At 51.6% G+C, this 15240-nt stretch overlaps 7 protein-coding genes across 7 annotated transcripts in view; 5 read left to right on the forward strand and 2 right to left on the reverse strand.

The window, feature by feature from the left end:
* Nucleotides 1-1377: 1377 nt before the first annotated feature.
* Nucleotides 1378-3472, forward strand: BP01DRAFT_384679 (uncharacterized protein; the record flags this gene model as incomplete). Its single annotated transcript, XM_025577529.1, has 2 exons — nucleotides 1378-3375; nucleotides 3434-3472. The coding sequence occupies 2 exons, from the start codon at nucleotides 1378-1380 to the stop codon at nucleotides 3470-3472; spliced, it is 2037 nt and encodes a 678-aa protein (XP_025429212.1).
* Nucleotides 3473-4098: 626 nt separating this feature from the next.
* Nucleotides 4099-4542, reverse strand: BP01DRAFT_301414 (uncharacterized protein; the record flags this gene model as incomplete). The annotated part of the gene is made up of 1 exon (XM_025572029.1): nucleotides 4099-4542. One exon carries the CDS (start codon nucleotides 4540-4542, stop codon nucleotides 4099-4101), a length of 444 nt encoding a protein of 147 aa, XP_025429213.1.
* Nucleotides 4543-4862: 320 nt separating this feature from the next.
* BP01DRAFT_345176 (uncharacterized protein) lies at nucleotides 4863-9163 on the forward strand. The gene is made up of 7 exons (XM_025573586.1): nucleotides 4863-4957; nucleotides 5066-5082; nucleotides 5144-5167; nucleotides 5240-5652; nucleotides 5709-6284; nucleotides 6606-6769; nucleotides 6860-9163. Exons 1-7 carry the CDS (start codon nucleotides 4945-4947, stop codon nucleotides 9058-9060), a joined length of 3408 nt encoding a protein of 1135 aa, XP_025429214.1. The 5' UTR covers nucleotides 4863-4944; the 3' UTR covers nucleotides 9061-9163.
* Nucleotides 9114-10989, reverse strand: BP01DRAFT_393581 (uncharacterized protein). Its single transcript, XM_025578249.1, has 2 exons — nucleotides 10480-10989; nucleotides 9114-10412 (listed from the first exon to the last, which is right to left on the reverse strand). The coding sequence occupies exons 1-2, from the start codon at nucleotides 10635-10637 to the stop codon at nucleotides 9347-9349; spliced, it is 1224 nt and encodes a 407-aa protein (XP_025429215.1). The 5' UTR covers nucleotides 10638-10989; the 3' UTR covers nucleotides 9114-9346.
* Nucleotides 10990-11125: 136 nt separating this feature from the next.
* On the forward strand, nucleotides 11126-11594 carry BP01DRAFT_358753 (uncharacterized protein). The gene has a single exon (XM_025575507.1). It carries the CDS (start codon nucleotides 11255-11257, stop codon nucleotides 11498-11500), a length of 246 nt encoding a protein of 81 aa, XP_025429216.1. The 5' UTR covers nucleotides 11126-11254; the 3' UTR covers nucleotides 11501-11594.
* A 795-nt stretch (nucleotides 11595-12389) lies between these two features.
* BP01DRAFT_358754 (flavin-containing monooxygenase) lies at nucleotides 12390-14224 on the forward strand. The gene has a single exon (XM_025575508.1). The coding sequence runs from the start codon at nucleotides 12622-12624 to the stop codon at nucleotides 14065-14067; it is 1446 nt and encodes a 481-aa protein (XP_025429217.1). The 5' UTR covers nucleotides 12390-12621; the 3' UTR covers nucleotides 14068-14224.
* Nucleotides 14225-14897: 673 nt separating this feature from the next.
* The window catches only part of BP01DRAFT_105853 (uncharacterized protein), an 830-nt gene continuing 487 nt past the window's right edge, over nucleotides 14898-15240 (forward strand). The window contains exon 1 of the mRNA XM_025570279.1: nucleotides 14898-15125. Within this exon, the coding sequence (XP_025429218.1) occupies nucleotides 15115-15125 (11 nt within the window). The 5' untranslated portion in view covers nucleotides 14898-15114. The remainder of the gene's footprint in view (nucleotides 15126-15240) is intronic.

A 15240-nucleotide genomic window follows, 5' to 3' on the forward strand; every position in this document is an offset into this window, starting at 1 on the left:
GGGGGTGGGTTGTATCAGATATTATGGGGCCGGTTGGATCGAGCCGGACCAGACAGTGGGTCTGATTTTTGAGGCCGATGGTCCCCCCTCCCTTCCCTTGGGACAAACGATTCTTTTGATTTAGGGAAAGAGGGGTACCTTCTTTCGTGCTGGATTTGAAAGTAGCAATGATTATTGTCTTCTATGCCTGCTTCTGGAAAACTGTATGCTTCAAATAGATACTTTGCTACCCAGAGCTGTACAGTACATGTGGAAGTATGGCACGCACGGCCCATCAAGTGGTCCGCCGAATATTGAGATACCTTTTGCATGATGGCTGAAGAAAAAGGGGATAATCAATCGATATAAGATTCCTCTTCTCGAGAAGTGAAGAACTACGGTGCAAAGATGATCATCCAAGCTAAATGGAACCATGAAACGGAACCCATATTTCAGGCTGCATGGATCACCCAGAGGCATGTAAAACCCGCTTCTCGAGAATGTCACATGCTGCCGAAGTTCCTTTGCTGGAAAGAAATTTGGTTCTAGCGTCCGATGGGTGAGAAGCACTTGTGCAGATTTCAACAACGGAGTCACAGCAGTATGACAACTTTAAGGAAGCTATGTATGTACTTCCAAAGCAGACAGTGATCGGCTTCTCATAATCAGGCATTTGGAATTGTTATTGCTCTTTCACTTTGCGATGATAAGTCTGAACAAAGATGGCACACTAGGTCTGCGTGAAGCTGGCAGCCATATTATCCCTCTTCTCCATCTATGAACTCGGGTATAGTTCAGATTCATGCTCCAGCCTCATAGTTCAGGAATGCCCTATTCCTGCCACCTTATCGCCCCACAGTCGTCAAACAAGTCCCTGTTGATCTGTTGATCTGTCGATCACCGAGGGAGGGGAACTTCGGCGGAGAATGTAGACTGTCTCCGACAACCAAATGGTGATCTTTTCTGGTCCAACTGCCTCGACGGATTTGCTTCTCCGCGACAGTCCCCCAAAATAGCCTTGGATGCACTTACCGCAAGAAGGATAGTTGAATCAAACAACAGTCTCTCGTGCGGGAGCGAACTCCATCCCCTTAGTCCGTGTCCGCAGGCACTGCGAGCCCAGAAAACAAGCAGGTCTCAGGGTCAGCCTCGAACAAGACGGAGCCGCAACGGCGACGCTACCAGATCAGGAGGTAAGAGCCCTGACGAAACGGCAGCCCATCCCTTTCATTTCACTAGTTGTTTGATAGGACCCTGGTGCACGTCACCGGTGCAATTGCAGAAGGAGTAATGCTCATGCAGTGCCATATAAGGTGCTCTGCCGACCTGCGTCCATCTGCAGCCAACCATCCATTCGTTAAGTGCAGATTTGTTTGTTGACGGACGCAACCTTTCCTGATGCGTTTCTCATCGGCTTTCTTTTCGGCCGTCGTGCTATCCAGCACCTCGTTGGCAACCTCAATCCAGTCAACTCCAGCAGCCGTGGCCACCCAGCCAGACGCTCAAAGCGCCGCAAATGCACCCAGTTCTGTGTCAACCCCGGCATCAGGTACGACGGATGTGACAGAGACTGTACAGAGCCCCGGTTTAGGTGTCAGTACCAATCAGCATAATGCAGTTCCCGTCGGTCAGCAGTCGGCGGGCAATGCGGCCCAGCAGCAGCAGGCAGCTGCTAGTGCGATAGCTCAGCAGCCGTCCACTGCAGCAGCAGCCGCTCCCACCCAAAGTGCTTACGGAGACCTCTTATCTGGGTTGGTTGGTGGTCTTCTTGGAGGGGGCCACAGTTCCGAGTCCAATGCAGAGGACAGCACAGGTTCAAGCCCATCTGTGGCACAGAACTCGGGATCCTCTACAGCCACATCTCCCCGGAGCTCTGAGACAAAGCAGCCTGACCTTCTGAGTGGGCTTTTCGGCCTATTGAACCCGTCGCTACTCACGGACATTGAGTCTTTCTTCCACCACTTCGCGTACCTGTTTGACGACAAGACAACGAACCAGACAAAGTCGTTGCTCGATACTGCCTATAATCTACTGACTCCACAATTGACCAACGAGCTGCTGACTCTTCTGAACAATGCGAACCATCTGCTGACACCGAACTTCGTCAACGAGACGCAGCAGTTGATTGCTTCCGTTGGCCCTCTTGTGACGCCTCAGCTCTTCAACAAGGTGTCCGTATTGCTGGATAATGGCAATGAGCTTCTCACTGCAGAATTCGTCAGGGAGGTCAACGGCCTCATTGGAAATGCCAACCAGTTACTGACGGCCGACTTTGTCAAAGAAACCCGTGAGCTGATTGAGACTGTTGCTTGTGTGATGACTCCCGAACTTCTGAACGAGGTCGGTATCTTGGTCACCAACGCCAATGGTCTTTTGACAGTCGACTTTGTCAAAGAGACCAAATCATTGATCAAGGCTGTGGCTCCGATTTTGTCTCCCGATTTGATAGTTGAAGTGGGTACTTTGCTCAGCAACGCCAATGGACTCTTGACACCCAGGTTTGTGAACGAAACGCAATCCTTGATTGAAACAGTTGGACCGGCCCTTACACCAGAGCTCTTCCGGGAGGTCAACTCAGTTTTGGGCAACGCTAACACACTGTTGACGACACAATTTGTCCATGAGGCCCAGAGTCTGATCCATTCAGTTGCCCCTGTGTTGACGCCGGCTATTCTCGCAGAGGTTGCGGCCCTACTAAGCAACGCCAATGAACTCCTCACCCCGACATTCGTGAATGAGACTCAGGGCTTGATTGGAGCCGTGGCGCCTGTCTTTACTGCTGCTCGCCTGAGGGAGGTTGGCCAACTTCTTACCAGCGCCAGCGGGTTGCTGACCCCGGATTTTGTCGACGAAACGCACGGATTGGTCGGCCATGCGAATGAATTGTTGACGCCCGATTTCGTCAAGGAAACCCGCACCCTCATCGGAGACATTTCGCCTGTGTTCACACCCCAGCTGCTCTCTGAAGTAGGAGGTCTGCTCGACAATGCCAACACTCTCTTGACGCCCAAGTTCGTGAATGAGACTCAAGGTCTGATCGATGGAATCTCCCCCATCTTGTCTCCTGAGATGCTCGGCCTAGTAGGGGGACTTCTTGGCAATGCCAATAAGCTGTTGACGAGTAAGTTTGTGGAAGAGACTCAGACCTTGATCGACAATGTGTCACCTGCCATCACGCCTGCTCTCCTCGAAAAAGTGAACTTCCTCCTTGGCAATGCTACATACTTGTTGACGCCCAAGTTCGTCAATGAGACACGTGATCTGATCGACGACGTATCCCCGATTCTCTCTCCGGAGTTGCTAAGCGGAGTCGGAGGGCTGCTCGGTCAGGCAACTAGCCTGTTGACACCGAAATTCGTCAATGAAACACAAGTTCTCATTGAAGATGCTTCAGAGGTAAGACATTTCTTACACATGCAATCTAAACTAGAAGCTGGAGACTGACAGTCCGTAGTTGCTTCCTGCTCTGATCAAGGTGCTAGGCACCTTGTGAGCGGAGATTTGCCAGGGAATTGTTCATTGCGCGGGCGGCAGACTTATTTGTCCATGATCAACCATGCCGTGTATTTGTGATTTCTCGTTCGTGATGATATAGGTCATAGATACGGTTGTGATATATATCTTAATTGTAATTCGTGACTAGCCGACGAGTAAGAAGTGTCTCCATCGATTTCATGTCGAGTGCTGTGCACCGTCACCACCATTCGGCACCGAAGTTGAAGCAAATATGTTCAGGTCCCTTTGTAGTTCTCCTTGAGTCGATGGGTAACTCGGCGGACTGCAGAGCCCAAATTAATGTCCAGCTAGAGAGAGAATCGAATCCGAGCCCGGTCAACCTCCAGTGGGTACAGCCGTAATGAGGACGTCCATCCGATGGCTTACAGCGCTGTTGCTCGCATCATGAGCCGTGATTCCGGCAAGGCTCTATTGTGCGAGATAAAGCATCCAGTCCGCCCCCATGCGCGCAATGCATGTAGCTGCGGCATTTGTGGTGAACCGGGCTGTCTCTTTGCTTAGCGCCCGTTTCAATCTCCCTGCAGACTTTGTAGCCGTCCGAAGGATATGTTGTGTGACAAATTTCAGTGGCGTCTGTGCATGCCGTTCCTGTGGATTCTTCACTCAAGACGGAATATCCGAAGCCTTGACTTTCTGGTATTTCGAAAGGACCTTCATCTCCGTGTTCCGCTCTTTGATCTTCTTGTCCATGGCTTTCTGAATCTCTTCGCGCTTCTTCTCAGCCTCTTCCAGTTTCTGTTTAATTTCCCTTGCGACCTGCTCTTGCTCTTTCAAGGCCGCTTCGGGCGAAGGGAACTCCTGACGTAATTGCTCGAACTGCGCGCGCACATCGTCTTCTTCAATCGGTACGCAAGTGACCGGATGATACTGGTGTGGCTGCAAAGGTTGACCGGGAACACGGATGCTCGAGAGAAGTTCGTGAATAGGAGTAGTGCGAACCGGGGAGTCAAGCGAGACCAGGTTGGCTGTAGGCGAGAGTGTCGGTTCAGAAGGCGGCGAAAGAGGAAGTTGTTGTTGTTGCTGTTGTTGTTGTTGTTGTTGGCCCATTATGGCTGAGTCCGGCGCACTCATCTTGTAGAGTGCGCGATAAAATTGGCGTGACTTTGAGAAAAGTACCACGTAGTTCGTTCAATTGTGTCTCGGTTGAGGGTGGGAGTGTTGTAGAAGCTCATGCAATTTTGGGTCGGCCACAATTACTGCGAAGTGGACGGGCGGATGGGCGTTTCACCGCCAATATCTCCATCAGTGAGCGGTCAGATCCTGCCGTCAGTATTGACTTGCCGCCTTGACACTCCCGGCGCCCGTGTGGGGGTGCCGTCGGAGAGGGTCTCGACCGGCGACGCTACTTTCAAGATACTAACTGTGGATTGCTCTGGAGACAGTCTGATAATTTACATAAAACGAGCACTACCATAAATCGTCAAATCATAGGCTTCGAGCCAATCAGCTATGCAGGCCTTCGGTATGTTTCTCGCATTTGCGCTCGACTCTTGCCTATGACCCCTCAGGGTGTGGTGACCTCATCTCTCCCCTGAGTCTCTTGCGCTGACCCTTGAGTGCACTATGCCAGTCCCGAAAAATCGGAGAGTAAGTTACTCGCTTACCTCGGATGGCTAGGAAGTGTTGAATGCGAATATCAAAGTTATAGCCAAAATTCGAATTGGTGCTGAGGGTAAGGTGCGCCTAAACAACCGCTGTCGCAATCGTTGTCCGGGGCTGACAGCTGGTGTTGGGTTTCTCTCAGATCATCGATCTCAACAATGTACCGCTCGTGACTGGTACGGCATCCGTGAAGTGGCGCCTTCCTTCCGGATGTACGGCCGAAAACCATGGGCATACCGACAAAGCGGTCATCATAGACCACAGAGCATATTGGAACTATGAGAAAGTCTTACAGGTTCGCCTGACGATCGACCGAAACCAGACGCTTCACGAATGCGAGTTATACTTTGAGATTATACAAGAGTTCATGTCCGGGGCAAATAATGAGAAGAGCATACTAGGAAAAGTCAGGCTCAATTTGTCTGAGTATGTGGACAAGAGTGACGACGATGAAGGCATCGTCAGGCGCTATTTGATGCAGGACAGCAAAATCAACAGCACACTCAAGGTTGGGATAGCTTTACGCCAGATTGAGGGTGATCGGAATTTCGTCACGTACGTCTGCCACCACATAGGCATTGGGGTTACGGCTAACGATGGACCTTGTTTAGGCCCCCTCTCAGATCGGCAAGGGTTTTTGGAGGAATCGCCGGCGTTGTCTCCACCGAACAAGGTGAACACGACGAGTTGGGCAGGCTGCCGTCCATCAATTCCCAGAGCAGGGAGGCCACCGACATGCAGGACATGTATCGCCGCACCCTGGCTGCTTCGTGGAACTCGCGAGCCGACGACCTACCGGCGGACAAGCTGATCGAAGAATTATTCGCTGGAAGTATCAGCTGGGCAGACAACCAGCACTCACATCCCGACAACTCTGCGGATTACCACGCTGACCGACTTTCCCCGTATAGCCGGACGGGCATAAGGCCAGCCTCCACGGACAATCGTCTGTCGCCCAGCAGTTTCGAGAAGCGACCTCGAAGCTCCTCCAGCAATCACTTTCGGAACGAGGTAAAGGCAACAGAGACGGCCTCAGGGACGGGTCATGCCAGGAAGAACGGGAGTATTGGACAACAGCTCCATGACAATCCGAAAGGAAAGAGTTGGAAGAGTCGCAATGCCGACCATGAAGTGTCCGAGTTCGATGTGCGCGAGGATTTACGGAGTTGGGAGATTACGAGCGAGGAGTGAGTGGCGGGGATGAATAAGCTGTTCAATACAACCACAAGCAATTATCCTTGATTTTCAAGCATTTACTTCAACAGGTGCCAATTGTAAAGCGGAAGATTCATCGAAATGCAGTGATCAATACTGTGTACTCCGTAGAAAAGTGGATGAGCCGACGCCACCGAGCTGACAAGGCTAATCCGTGTTAGGACTAGCGTGGTCGGCGATTGCCTCCGTCCTTCTCGGGGCTTCAAGATTTCAATCGCGCAAGTTTTTAGACACCGAGTGTGAGCGCAACGCCTCGTCTTCCATATGATTTCTCGGTCGTCGAAAGGGCTAAGAGGACTCTCGAAATGTCCGCTACGCCCACCATGCAGAACAAATATCAACTCCCCATTGCGCTGGCGCAATGTTATTGCTCGACTCGAATCTACCTCCTCCACTGATACCACCGCTGATACCGAAACGAATCCGGAGCCCCAAAAAGACTCGCACAATGCGCGCAGTGGCACGTGGCTCGATGCTTCAGAGGAAGAAGCAAGCGAGCTTCAATTTAGCAATGTCAAACGTAAGCGTCGCATGGAGACTGAGCGAGAGCATGATAGGCGAGAAAGGGAGACGACCCGTGCAGTACCGATTTCGGTGACTTCTCTGGGAAACCCGGTGCAAGTCGTGGTCTTGAAACCCAAAAAGAAGTGGAAGCTGAACATGGATGAGCTGGCTGCCGGATTAAGGGCGAAAGAGGAGAATCCAAACAACACAAACAAGCGAGTCGACGACGACGATTCCCAGCATTTCTTGGTGAAGGAATTGGAAGAAGACGCTAGCTTTGCCACTAAAGAACTCTTCGCCTCTCACATTGACGAGTTACGCACTCCTTACCGGTCACACGACAAGTTAGCGCCTTCTGATTGGAACGATCTCAGATTCAAACTTCACAACTCGTTCACGGTAGCACAACTCAATGAGTATATTTTACGGTCACGGGAGATGGAGGAACAAGTCGCGAGCGAAGCCGAGGAACAAGCTACAAGTCAGGATGGCTCTGCAGCCTATAAATGGGTGCCTGGGGTGGTGAATCTCACGGAGATGGTGTCGAATTCCCCTTCCGCTCGTACTGGAGCACTCAGAGGGTTGAAGGGCAAGGCAATCTTGGCCGAAAGGGTCCTCCGAGAATGTTGGCATTTGAGTGTCGATGGCGAACTCGGCCAGCTTGATATTCCTGTCCCCGGCTCCACGTTGTCTTTGCTCTTGAGTGCTCAGAACTTTTCCTTCGAGGAGCTCGCTGCGTTGCATGATGTCAAGATCGACGTATCCCAGGTGCTAGGCCTTTTGAGGATCACTGGGCGTCAAGGAGCATGTGAATCTATGCGAGACATCATCCGGGACGCTACTCTCAGAGTACAAGAGCGAGAAGTAACATTGCCGGCTAATATGAGTGAATCCGCTAGCGCACGTCTTCGAAACTCTGATTTTCAGTCTTTCATCAACAAGTCTTTTGGGCCGACTTTTGAGATTGATAAGACAACACAAACACCGAAGCGGATGTTCTATCTTGCAGAAAACAAACTGCAGGCGGACGATGCGCTTAGGACACTCCACCTTGCATGGCACAGCACCAACAATTCCCCCACCCCATTTAGTACATACTTACCTGCTTCCGAAACAGCCAGCATCAACAACATCGACCCTGAGCTTAACACGCCATGGTTTGACCGCCGACATTCATGGTTCAGATGGGCTGTGCAACATGAGGCCGGCCAGGTTGTGACATCCGGCTCCTTGCTGGAACGGCGCCGATTCTTCGATAGGCACCAAAGTCGGTTGTCGAGTGTGCTCCTTAAGTTGCTTCGGAGTTCAAATTTCAACAAAACCACCGGCATAGAGAACCCCGCCAATGTTCAGGAATCTGTGACTGCGGCCGTCGGGAAATGCCTTTTCCTGCGCAAGCCGAACCTGGATGAGACGCCGCTCAGCGCTCCTCAACTTGGTCGGCTGTCACTCGCACGTACATTTACAACCGACATACCTCGTGCGGCACCCTTCCTGAACACACTGAGGCTTCAGAAGTCAGACGAGCAACAGGTGCACCGCATCCGCCTGGTTCCTTCAGCTCTTCATGCCCATGTCTTCCCGCAGCTTGAAGTGGAAGTCACGGCGAACACCTCCAAGTCTCCGTATTATACCGGTCCCGAATTCGGTCTTTTGCGAGTCAAGGTGGTCTTGTCCGAGAGCAAACTGGATTTCCTGCTTCCCGAGAATGGGCTCGATCTCCGGTTCACCCGACACTTGACCCATGACCTTCCGCTTAAATCCGAGGCCAATTCGACATTGGACGCTCTGGAAGAGAGCCTGCACACCGCATTCGCCCGGTCCCTCGAGACCAGCGGCAGCGAAGTGCCGCTTCCCGCCTTCACCCAGATCTCCCTCCCCCGCTATCTTCTACCCGAATCCGTCCCGGCGGAGAGCGACACCGTCACGGCAGACTACGTCTTTCTCCCGGTGGGCGACGTTCGGGGCACCCGGGTCCATCAATACATGTTTGGTGGCCAGCAGCTCGACTATTCGTACTACGAGAGTGGGCCGTTCTTGCCGCATCGCACCACGGAGCTCTCTCTGCGCACGGAAATCGAGAACATCGACACGAACTTATTGAAGATTCTCCCTGTTTCTAAGCCCGAGGCTAACGTGGAGGATCGGTTCCATGAGTTCTACAAATCGGCCTGCAACCTGGCGTTTGACTTGGAAATGGCGCGCCAGACCGAGGCACCTTTTAGTGACTCGGATATATTCTAATGAAAAGCGATCCAGTGGCGTTGGAATAGATGATTCATGTATCATATATGTATATTATTATGTATTTTCTTAGGGATTCAGATGAGGTCATGGGTTACGGATGGTTTTGAATAGACAGGCTCAGCTCCATGCAGGAATAGCGTCATTGAAACTCCGCATGCATTTACTCTGTCTCCAATTCCACTGCAAAGCATGCAACCATACGCTAGTATGCTATGTAGTCACTCACAGCTCCTAGTCCCATAGTTATCTCCTTCCCGAGTGCGACGCCCTCTGACTGACCATCTCAATTCCCCACAAACCGATCAAAATCAGCAATCCCCCGTCGCAGCCCCAACTCCCAGGCACGACAATCCTCCTCCAGCCGCTCCACATCCCTCGTCCGCCGGCGCGCCCACAGATCCACCTCCCCGATCTTGTCCGCCCCGGTGCGCCGCGCCGGCAGCAACCTCTCGACCGCGGCGTCGAAGAAGCGCAGCGCATCGCTGAACCCTACGTCCCAGCCGTGGACGAAACTCTGGCGTCCGGCTGGGCTGTTCCATAGCTTTGGTTTTTTGCTCGCTGCCTGCGCCTCGGCCGCCTCCGCCCGCATCAAGATCTCCCTCAGCAGCTGTGGCCGCTCGATGCGGGCTTGTTGCGCTTTGGTGCGTATTTCATCCGGTGAGAGTAGCAGAAAGCTTGGAGCCGAGTGGTCCGGGTTGTGGATTTGGAGTTGCTCGAGTCGCTGAAGCGGCGTCTCGCTGCAATGGCGGAACCACTGCTCGGGAGTACCGCCACTGCCGCTGCTGCTGCTGTTGCTGCTGCTGGTACAGTTGATATGAAGCGGCAAAAACTCATCAATCGCACGAACGATCATCCTAACCTCCCTCTCCCAATCCCCGAGCCCACTAGACGCCATCTCCCCCGCTCGCCGCTGCTCCCCCGCATCCCCCTCGCTAGACCTCGACACCCTGACCCCAACCACCCCACCCAACGCATGAAACCGAACCTCCTGCACCACAAACGCCACACAATCCCTCGCTAACGCCCGGCGTTCCGCACTCGCGCCCAGATCCACCCCGTTCGCCGCGAGATCGAAATCCAGTAACACGCCGATCCCGACGGTGTGGCATCGCTCGATGAAGTGCTTGACGGCGGACCAGCAGCGCGTGTAGACCTGCGCGGGGCCGCCCTCGAAGGGCGTGCCCTGGCTGAAAAGCGGGCCGAGGGTGAGGAAGCTGAGTGGGAGGTGAAGGGTATTGTAGTGGAGGGTGTCGCGGAGGTGGAGCAAAGTGGTGGTGCTCGGGGGGCAGGTTTGCCAGTGGGTTTGATACTTCTGGGTTGTGGTGTCGAGGGTGGTGGTTTTTATGGTGCTGGAGGGAAGGGGTTAGTAGGTTCGTTCAATCAAAATGGATGGGATGGTGAGAGGTGAGGACAGACGTTTGGAGGGTTTCGAGCTCGCTTGTGTTGGGCGTGTCTGGTGAGGTTGGGCCGTGGAGGAAGATGGGGCCTAGGTTTATGCTGTAGCGGCTGCGGAAGCGATATATATCTTGGTCCCGGGGGGGCAGAGGGCAGTACGATAGATTTGACATTGGCATTCTTCCCAGCTGTGGAGGGGTTGACTTGAGTCAGATAGATATGCTGCTTGATGGTAGAGGGTTGACCCCTTGGTTTGGAATTGCAGGGTTCAGCTGAGGTTCAATGATTGAGGTTCATCGGTTGTTGTATAGGCCTGTCGCCACAATTGCGCGATGAGTCTGTTGGTGCTAAGGTGTGGACAGTTGTTTAAAATGGTAAGTTAATTTTGTTTGAGAACACGAGCAAAGTTCCTTCTACAGATTGTCAAAGCTGCGTGAGTTAGTAGTTCATTCGATCATATTCCAGCCGTGTGAATAGGTGTTTGATTGAAAGCATACTAGCAACTTTGAAGGATGGAGCAAAAGGGATCACATGGGCAGGGATTGACGTAGTCGCAACAGCCGCACCGCATCAGGCGTTACCCGCTTCAACCTACTGTGGCTGGTATCACCGACGAAGGTCGAATGATGCCTCATAGATACTACTCTATAGTACTTGGCCTTCGGTCTCGCATTCAACACTTTACACCAATAGTAATTTCCTGATGGTCTGATCATCATGTGACTCAACCCTTCTGTATACACAGTGCTGTCACTGGCACCGCACTTACTTCACATCAGCGCGTCTCAAGCAAATCATGCCGGGCATTCCACGACCTCACATCAAACCCCGCATCCTAGCATGGTCTACTAGAATCTTACCAGAAGATGTTCATCTATCGCGGCAGACGCGCTCAATAGATAATCCGTCCGACAACACAAGCAGTCTCTACTTCCACTACCCATCCGGCCGCTGGCTCATCAACGAAGCCCACCAACCCGAAACGTACTATACTAACTTCAACGTTCCCTCACTGCAGCGCACTACCAGCCGACTGATGTAAAGCCGATATATACACTATCTGAGGGGCATTTCAAAAGGTGTTCTCTTTATAAATAGAGAATAATAAGGAACAGGAAACATTGGCAAGAATTCTGAACCTGAACGCTGGTCATCTCTACTATGTTGTGGCCAGTGAAGTTGCAACACTTAATCTTATATACATTTCAAGTTATCTATTCTAGTCTTATGCTGTAAGGTTTTGATATTAAGGAACCACATTCAAGCAAATCCCAGTCCTCGTGTTCTTTCATGGAGCTCTTCGCCGCGGATTAACCCAGTCAGTACTGGATATATTCTGATACAGAGGGTACTAGTAACTGAACAGCAACTTTAGTAGTACCAGTTAGAATAATATATCTGAAGTTCAACACTTTAGGCTCATGAGGAGCTTAGTAGAGATTACACATACTACCGAGATACATTTCCACAAGGAAGTATTACTGCTCTGGAAACAGCAGGTCAAGAGGATCAATCTCAATTTGGTTTTGGTCTGACAAACTCAGCGTCCATTCTGGGAAGATGAGGAACAAATAGAAGAGATTGATAAAGACTCTTATAAGTATATCTCTATCCATTGATTACAAGAATAAAATTTATTGAGTGGGTGAAACAGAAAAAAACAGCGCAGGAGTATTCTCATAGCAATCATGAATCATAAAGTCTTATAGATATAAGATAAAGATGATAGATCCAGTAGTATTACTGTATCTTTAGGCCCACTACACAGATATACTAATTACATACAGCTTCTCAAATAGTTTCTTGTAGTACTTCCTCCCATCCTACTACCAGAATAAATTCTCACTCTGATCTGTGTCAATTGCAGACCTGGCATGTTCCTGCCAATTTCCGCGGACTTTTATATTCCTGGCTGGTAGCGACTTCTGCCTGTTCACCATGCATGAATGCTCGTCGACGTGGTTTCCTGTGGCTAACCACTTCTTCAAACCAAGTGGATCGTTGGCGGAGGGGTTTTCGTTATTTTATATCGCCACGAGATTTCCTCCAGGAGGTGACTTTCAAAATCCGTCTTACTGCCTAAATACCGCCATCGGGCCCTATGATGGTACATCAGTCACCGGCTCTTCAATGTGAGAGACACCATCTATCCTCTTTCACAACATGGCATCATCCACGTTCGATGTTATCATTATTGGAGCGGGGATATCCGGCATCAATGTAGGCTATCACCTCCGAACCCAATTCCCCAACCGCTCCTTTCTCATACTCGAGGCACGCGATAACATCGGTGGTACCTGGGACATCTTTCGCTACCCGGGAGTTCGATCAGATTCCGATATGTACACGTTCGGCTTCCAATGGTTTCCCTGGAACCAGGCCAACCCCATCGGCAAAGGGGAGGAAATTATGAAGTACCTAGAAGACGCTGCAACCATGAGTGAGATCCGCCAGCATATCCGTCCTAGCCACCGCGTCCTTTCGTCTGACTGGAACGGGCGCGGCTGGATGCTGCAAGTGCAGAGTCCTAGGGGCATCCAGCACCTGTACGCCCAGTTTACCATATTCGCCACCGGTTACTACGACTCTCAGAGACCGTTAGAGGCGACTATTCGCGGACTCGAGAACTTCCAGGGCGAGATCATCCACCCTCAGTTCTGGCCGGAGAACTTTGACCCGGTAGGTAAGAATATCATAGTGATCGGGAGCGGAGCGACTGCAGTGACGCTGGTGCCTTCGCTGGCGGATATTGCTCAATCTGTAACATTGCTGCAACGAAGCCCGACATATCTCGCTGCCGTACCAAACGAAGCGCGGCGCAACATGCGGTGGTTGGGTGGTCTCGTTCCTCGAGCTTTCGTTTACCATTTCCGTCGCCTGTGGTCCTTGGTCATGTCGCAATTATTCTACTCCTTTTGTCGAAGATTTCCCAATGCTGCACGGGCCATACTCCAAGCAGAAGTGAAGACTCAGCTGCCGCCCAACATCCCGCTGGATCCGCACTTCATGCCGCGATACAACCCGTGGGAACAACGGCTCTGCGCCTGCCCGGACGGAGACTTCTTTAAGGCATTGAAGTCCACCAAAGCCAGGGTCGCAACCGGGATCATCAGCCAGGTGGATGCGCACGGGATTCAATTGGCCTCGGGCGAGCGACTCGACGGCGACACAATTATCACCGCAACGGGCCTTCGCCTGCAGCTCCTGGGCGGGATTCCCATTACCATCCACGGACGGACATTCGACGCAGCAGCAAGTTTCGTCTGGAATGCGCTGATGCTGGAGGGTCTGCCAAACGCGATGCTGATCATGGGTTTCGTCAATGCCTCCTGGACTCTCGGCGCGGATATTTCGATGCGTCTTACTTGTCGGATCATGAAGCATATGTGGAAGAATGGCTATACATCTGCCGTTCCTGTGCGGGCCATTGAGCAAGATTTTCCTCAGCGCCCTGTCATGGATCTCGAAGCTACCTATGTCAAGCGCGCAGCGCAACGGCTGCCCAGGGCGTCGACGCAGCGGCCGTGGATATCGCGCACAGGCTACTTCTCGGACTTGTATTTCTCGTGGCTTGGAAGTATCGAAGATGGATTGGTGTTCTCCCCTTGACCAGTGCCGCCTCCCTGTCATTGTTAAGCACATGATTGCCTGCTAATTGGTAGGCAGCAGTGCTTCCAGTTGGCCTTTTGGTTTCTCATGTAGTATCCCATCCTTCTCCTTGTTCTCTCTATTGCTACCCTAGACATCAATCCAACTCAGTGCTTGCTTCGGAATCTTTGATACCTGCGACTCGAATGGGAGTAATGGGGAGCTATAACCTCACCATGGCCAGCCGGACTCCAGCATTGAAACCACCAGAGTTTCAATCGGACACTGTGTAGTAACCAGTGGTCTATATAAGGAAGCCGACATAAATCTCCAAAGCAATTACGCTATGCAGTACTCCGGCAGCGGATGTGGCCACAGCACTTGGCTTGCGCGTTCCATAATTATTCTCATGTTCGCCTCAGCGAATGATATGGAGCGGCAGTAGACTTTCGTCCGTCGGTTTTCAGTTTGGTCTGGATTCAGCAATCCGGAAGTCATCTCATATTTTGTAAAGGTGTGGAACGGCGAGGAGCTCTGCATCACGGGCGGGGGGATTGCTCCTTCAGGTAAGTCTAGGGCGTTCAAGGGTTTTACTACCTTTGCTGGCACAGAAATGCGAGGTGTGGAGTCCATTTGGGCGGAGGGTTTGTCCCCCTTCTAGCAAAAAGTCGCAATCTATACCTACAGACCTGTCCGGTAACTTACCGTGGTCAAATATCACCATTAAGGTACTTAGCTTGAACAAATTTCAACCAGTCATTGGCAACCCTAGAACAAACTCATAAGCCACGTGAAGCCGCTACGTCGACATTTCCCACTGTACCTGTATCCGTCTGCAGTTAATGCAATATGAACACCCCTCCTCACCTCAAGAGAAAAATGGGGCTTTCCCCCTATCCTGTACTCCATCGTGTCTGCCGGCGCGAAAGCCCTGGTAGAGGGTGTCTCTGCAGCCCGCAACCCCAGCGAGGTCACTTTCGTTATACATGAAATATGCCATGAGTCGGAAAATTTGACGGAGCAATTGGGCACTGGACTGGCCCCGCCAGACGCAAAGCAGATTTTGATATGGTTTCATGGTCTGTTGCTCGTGCCCCTTCCCTTTCCTTTCCTTTCCTTTCCTTTCCTTTCCTTTCCTTTCCTTTCCTTTCCTTTCCTTTCCTTTCCTTTCCTTTCCTTTCCTTTCCTTTCCTT

The sequence above is a fragment of the Aspergillus saccharolyticus genome (genome assembly GCF_003184585.1).
Source record: "Aspergillus saccharolyticus JOP 1030-1 unplaced genomic scaffold BP01scaffold_28, whole genome shotgun sequence".
NCBI classification, from domain to species: domain Eukaryota; kingdom Fungi; phylum Ascomycota; class Eurotiomycetes; order Eurotiales; family Aspergillaceae; genus Aspergillus; species Aspergillus saccharolyticus.

Coding starts and splice junctions, on each gene's coding strand:
- BP01DRAFT_358753 (XM_025575507.1), top strand. CDS start 11,255: ATGCCGGGCATTCCACGACCTCACATCAAACCCCGCATCCTAGCATGG.
- BP01DRAFT_345176 (XM_025573586.1), top strand. Junction 5,653..5,708: donor GGTGATCGGAATTTCGTCAC/GTACGTCTGCCA, acceptor GACCTTGTTTAG/GCCCCCTCTCAGATCGGCAA. Junction 6,770..6,859: donor AGACTCGCACAATGCGCGCA/GTGGCACGTGGC, acceptor AGACTGAGCGAG/AGCATGATAGGCGAGAAAGG.
- BP01DRAFT_393581 (XM_025578249.1), bottom strand. CDS start 10,637: ATGCCAATGTCAAATCTATCGTACTGCCCTCTGCCCCCCCGGGACCAA. Junction 10,413..10,479: donor GAGCTCGAAACCCTCCAAAC/GTCTGTCCTCAC, acceptor CCTTCCCTCCAG/CACCATAAAAACCACCACCC.
- BP01DRAFT_358754 (XM_025575508.1), top strand. CDS start 12,622: ATGGCATCATCCACGTTCGATGTTATCATTATTGGAGCGGGGATATCC.